Consider the following 3848-nt stretch of genomic DNA (forward strand, 5'->3'; position numbering starts at 1 on the left):
CACACACACACACACCACACACACACCACACACACACACACACACACACACACACGGCGCAAATGTACATATGTACACACATACATACATACATACCCCCATGTAAATAAATATGTAATTTTTAAAAGATAAGGTAAATTCTAGAAATGCAATGTTGGATTCCCTTCCATTCTCAGCAAACAGGAAGTTCTAGCTTAATGTATATTTCCTTTTTTTTCAGAGTGACATTTGTGAAGTAGAAAACCATGGATCTGTGGCAAATCCCCACTCAAAGTCTTTATCAAAATTCTTGTCAATACTACCTTTTCTTCCCTTTGAAAATTATAGCATGTGCACAATGCATTTCTCTCTCCTTTAATTGGCCATGGCTCTCAGAGAGGTGGAAGGGTAGTATTGGAAATCTCATTCATCATATACTCTAGGAATGTTCACAGAGTTGAGGCCTGGAAAGAACATGATTGGCTATTTCAATTTTCCTGATGTTTTTCATCAGGAAGAGAAAGGAGAAGAAAGAGGAGAAAGGGGTTCCAATAATCAACTGTTTATATGCACACACACTATATATCCCATACATACATGCACACACACACATATATATACACACACATATATATGCATGTACACATGATATATAACCGTACATGTGCATACACATGTATATCCATGAACAAAAATATATGCTGCAATATATCCTTGTACAAACACATATACACAAAAATACACATACATTTCACACAGACACACCCATACATGCACACGCATATATTGCAAACATACAATACACATGGATGCATACATATATACAGCAGTGCACATATTATATGTCTGTATGTGCATGCATGGCTATTCACACTTGCTATATGCACTCTGCCCATGTGCAAACATATGAACACTGTCACATAGTCATAGATGCAAACAATTAGACACACTCTGGGATACTGGCATTCCTTCCTAGAGTCTAAAAAAGCATGAGAGATTACACTAACATCCTGCTCTACTAGCTCTGTCACACACAGTTAGAATGAAATTAGTCCACTGCCTCCCAAGGAAAGGTAAACACTGTGTGCCTTATAGAACTGTAAGGTAGTCCTGCCAGCTAAGGCTAGGAAAGGATGGGCAATGGCAGACAGTGTAGATCTGTTTGTACAGAGTATGATATACCCCCAACAGCATTCTTAGAGCAAATACTTCTTCCTGTACACATCTGCAGAAACATCTGGATATATGAAGTTTCGATTTTTCCTGGCTTTTGCAGTTTTCTACCTTCTGGGTATACACACAGTGGGCCAATAATATGGACTCTGCAGCCAGCCAGGTCTGAATTTGTACCCAGTGACCTGGATGGAGTTGTACACGTTGTATAATGTCTTTGAGTCTCAGCTTCTTCTCCAGCAGAATGGGGTAAGAATAGTATCTACTCCCTTGGACTATAATGTGTATTGAGTGAAGTAAGCAATTTCCAGTCGGAGCACTTGCGAAATAAAAGCATAATGCAGAGAGCTGAGGGAGGTAGTCCTGGTAACAGCTGTAGAGTCACATGCAAGGACAGAAGCATTAAGACACTTTCTTAAGTTCTGTTCTGTGAATACCAGTGTCCATGCAAACGGGGACGACACCAGGAAAGGACTCTGGGGTGAAGAGAGATTACTAGAGAGCCCTCCACCTGCTGGGTAATTCCTAATTTTAGAAATTAGCCTTAGTTCCATCCCACAGAGCAGCTACTCCTGCTGACAAAGCGCTAATGATCCATCGTGTTAATGGACACAGCAGTCCCGTCAACAGCTGAGTGGGTGACTGAAGCTCACTATTGGGTTTACCTCACCATCCTCCCAAAGCAAACTTCATGTCCCAAAGTACACCTGAGCTGTCCTCCCTAAAGGGGGAGCGTGAGATTATACATAATTGTAAGCCACTACACAGTTCAAGGAGTGCAAACTGGAGGGTTTTAATATTCTATTCCAAAATACTACAGAGGGGGGGAAAGAAGAGTGCTCTTTGTAATATTTTCAACTACGTAAATTTTGTTTTATGTGTTAACGACCCAATGTATGCAAGGCCTATTGTATAAACTGATAACATGGTCTGGCCAGCCAGACATAGGTCAGAATCAAGGACCTGCATGGGCTGCTAAGGTTGAGGTAGGACAAAGAGCAGAAATAGTCTTTTAAGAGCACTTTTCTTGTCTCTGAGGAGGAAGTGAGTTGGTTCGTATACAGACAGAAACACTTAAAACCCAACAGGTGTCAGAGTCCGTGGATTTTTCTTTAAAGGCTATTTCAAAATGCACAGCTAAGCAACTTACCCCTCCCATGGCTGCCACAGACTTCTTCAAGGTTAGATTTAAGGGTGTGTGGTAGACACTGGTGAACGTGTTGTTCTTAGGGTTGTGGCTGTAAAATTAACGCAGATCAAAATTAGGAACGTGCTTTATCCAAAGGGACGAGGGATTCTTCTTAAAACACTGGTCTCTTTTTAGGATGGACGAACACAGTACTCAAGCATTCAGTTCCTTGATTTCCCAATGAATCACCCTCAAAAACTCAAATCATGTCAACTGAACACATAAAACAGTGAGGTACATTTCACCAAGGACAGTCACTTGAGAAGTTTCCTACAGAATAGATGAATCTGGACATTATTTAGGAGAAATAGCTCCGTCTATGCATATCTTTGGCAGTTCCACTGTTCTGCAAAGTTCATCATAACTCTGACACACAGAGGTTACAGAGGTGGGCTTGGTCTCTCACTAACTAGAAATTTGACATTTATTGACCACAGTTGAAAACCCCGCTTTGGGCTCTTCTGTGACTAGATATGAGTGTGCACTTCAGGAGAGGTGCTACTCGGAGTCCAGCCTAGAGCTTGGGAACTGGTCCTTCAGATGGCTACTTGTTGAAAACCAAAAGTCATGCAGTGGCGAGCAGGGAGCCAGACACTTACGCGTGACAGTACGGCTTTTTCTGGTGACTCACGAAGTTATTAACAGAAAGCATCATCTTGCAGACTTCACAGTGAAAACATGCTTTGTGCCATGTCTGAAAGTCACAGAAAAGACCTGCCAATTAGCTGTCCTCCTCCAGGCCTGGAGCTCACAGACTTTAAGGTAAAAAGTTGGGAATTGTGTGTAAAATGAAGATAAAATGAGTTCCTGAACTCACACATGGGTATAATATGTTAAAATGAAACTATTTTTTTCCCTTGAAACAGCGCAGAAGACATAGAAATGAACAGAACTTAGGTAAGGTAGAAAAAAACATATCTTTTCCTTATCATTCAATATACCTCTATACTTGAGAAGATAAAAGTCCCAAGCTTGTCAATCTTCCCAAAGACCATAGAACGAGTCCACTGACCTGATCTATGCAGCTGATCTTCTCAGCAGGATAAACCCCATAGCCACACCTAGAGCAGGCCTGCACATTCATCTTGGAGTGTGGGAGACAGGGAGAAGCAACAGACAAAATCCACTAGAACCTCCAGTTGAGTCGGTACCACCTTCAAAAGCCCACCACTATGAAACTCCTCGGGACGCCTGGAGCGTTCGGAATCCAACTTCCACTTTCCTACACTGAGCTGACTTTCTGCTTTGGAGTCTGCAGCTGGTTGGTTTTTAAAGCTGCCACTTACTCAAGTGACAATTTTGGCAACTCCGTCAGCACGCATGCGTCTGAGACAAGGTAGAGGTATTTCAAGCTGACGTGCTTCTCAAAATAGAAAAGTTAACTCACGATGGCTTCATGTTTATGTGAAGAACCAACTCTTGGGGGGTGGGGGGCAGTCAGATGCTTGGGCTCGGTGAACACTGCCTGTGGTCATACTCCAGAAAAGGAGCCGGAAGAGTAGCCATA

At 42.2% G+C, this 3848-nt stretch overlaps 1 protein-coding gene across 3 annotated transcripts in view; it reads right to left on the reverse strand.

Annotated features, from left to right (window-relative positions):
• Window positions 1-3600, reverse strand: part of Nrap (nebulin related anchoring protein) — a 71323-nt gene extending 67723 nt beyond the window's left edge. For all 3 annotated transcript variants that reach the window (XM_021152163.2, XM_029472326.1, XM_021152165.2), the window contains exons 1-3: window positions 3354-3600; window positions 2941-3035; window positions 2303-2390 (exon numbers count right to left, since the gene is read on the reverse strand). In XM_021152163.2, the coding sequence (XP_021007822.1) occupies window positions 2303-2390; window positions 2941-3035; window positions 3354-3425 (255 nt within the window). In that variant the 5' untranslated portion in view covers window positions 3426-3600. The remainder of the gene's footprint in view (window positions 1-2302; window positions 2391-2940; window positions 3036-3353) is intronic.
• Between the last annotated feature and the right edge of the window lie 248 nt (window positions 3601-3848).

The sequence above is a fragment of the Mus caroli genome, chromosome 19 (assembly GCF_900094665.2).
Source record: "Mus caroli chromosome 19, CAROLI_EIJ_v1.1, whole genome shotgun sequence".
Taxonomy (NCBI): Eukaryota; Metazoa; Chordata; class Mammalia; order Rodentia; family Muridae; genus Mus; species Mus caroli.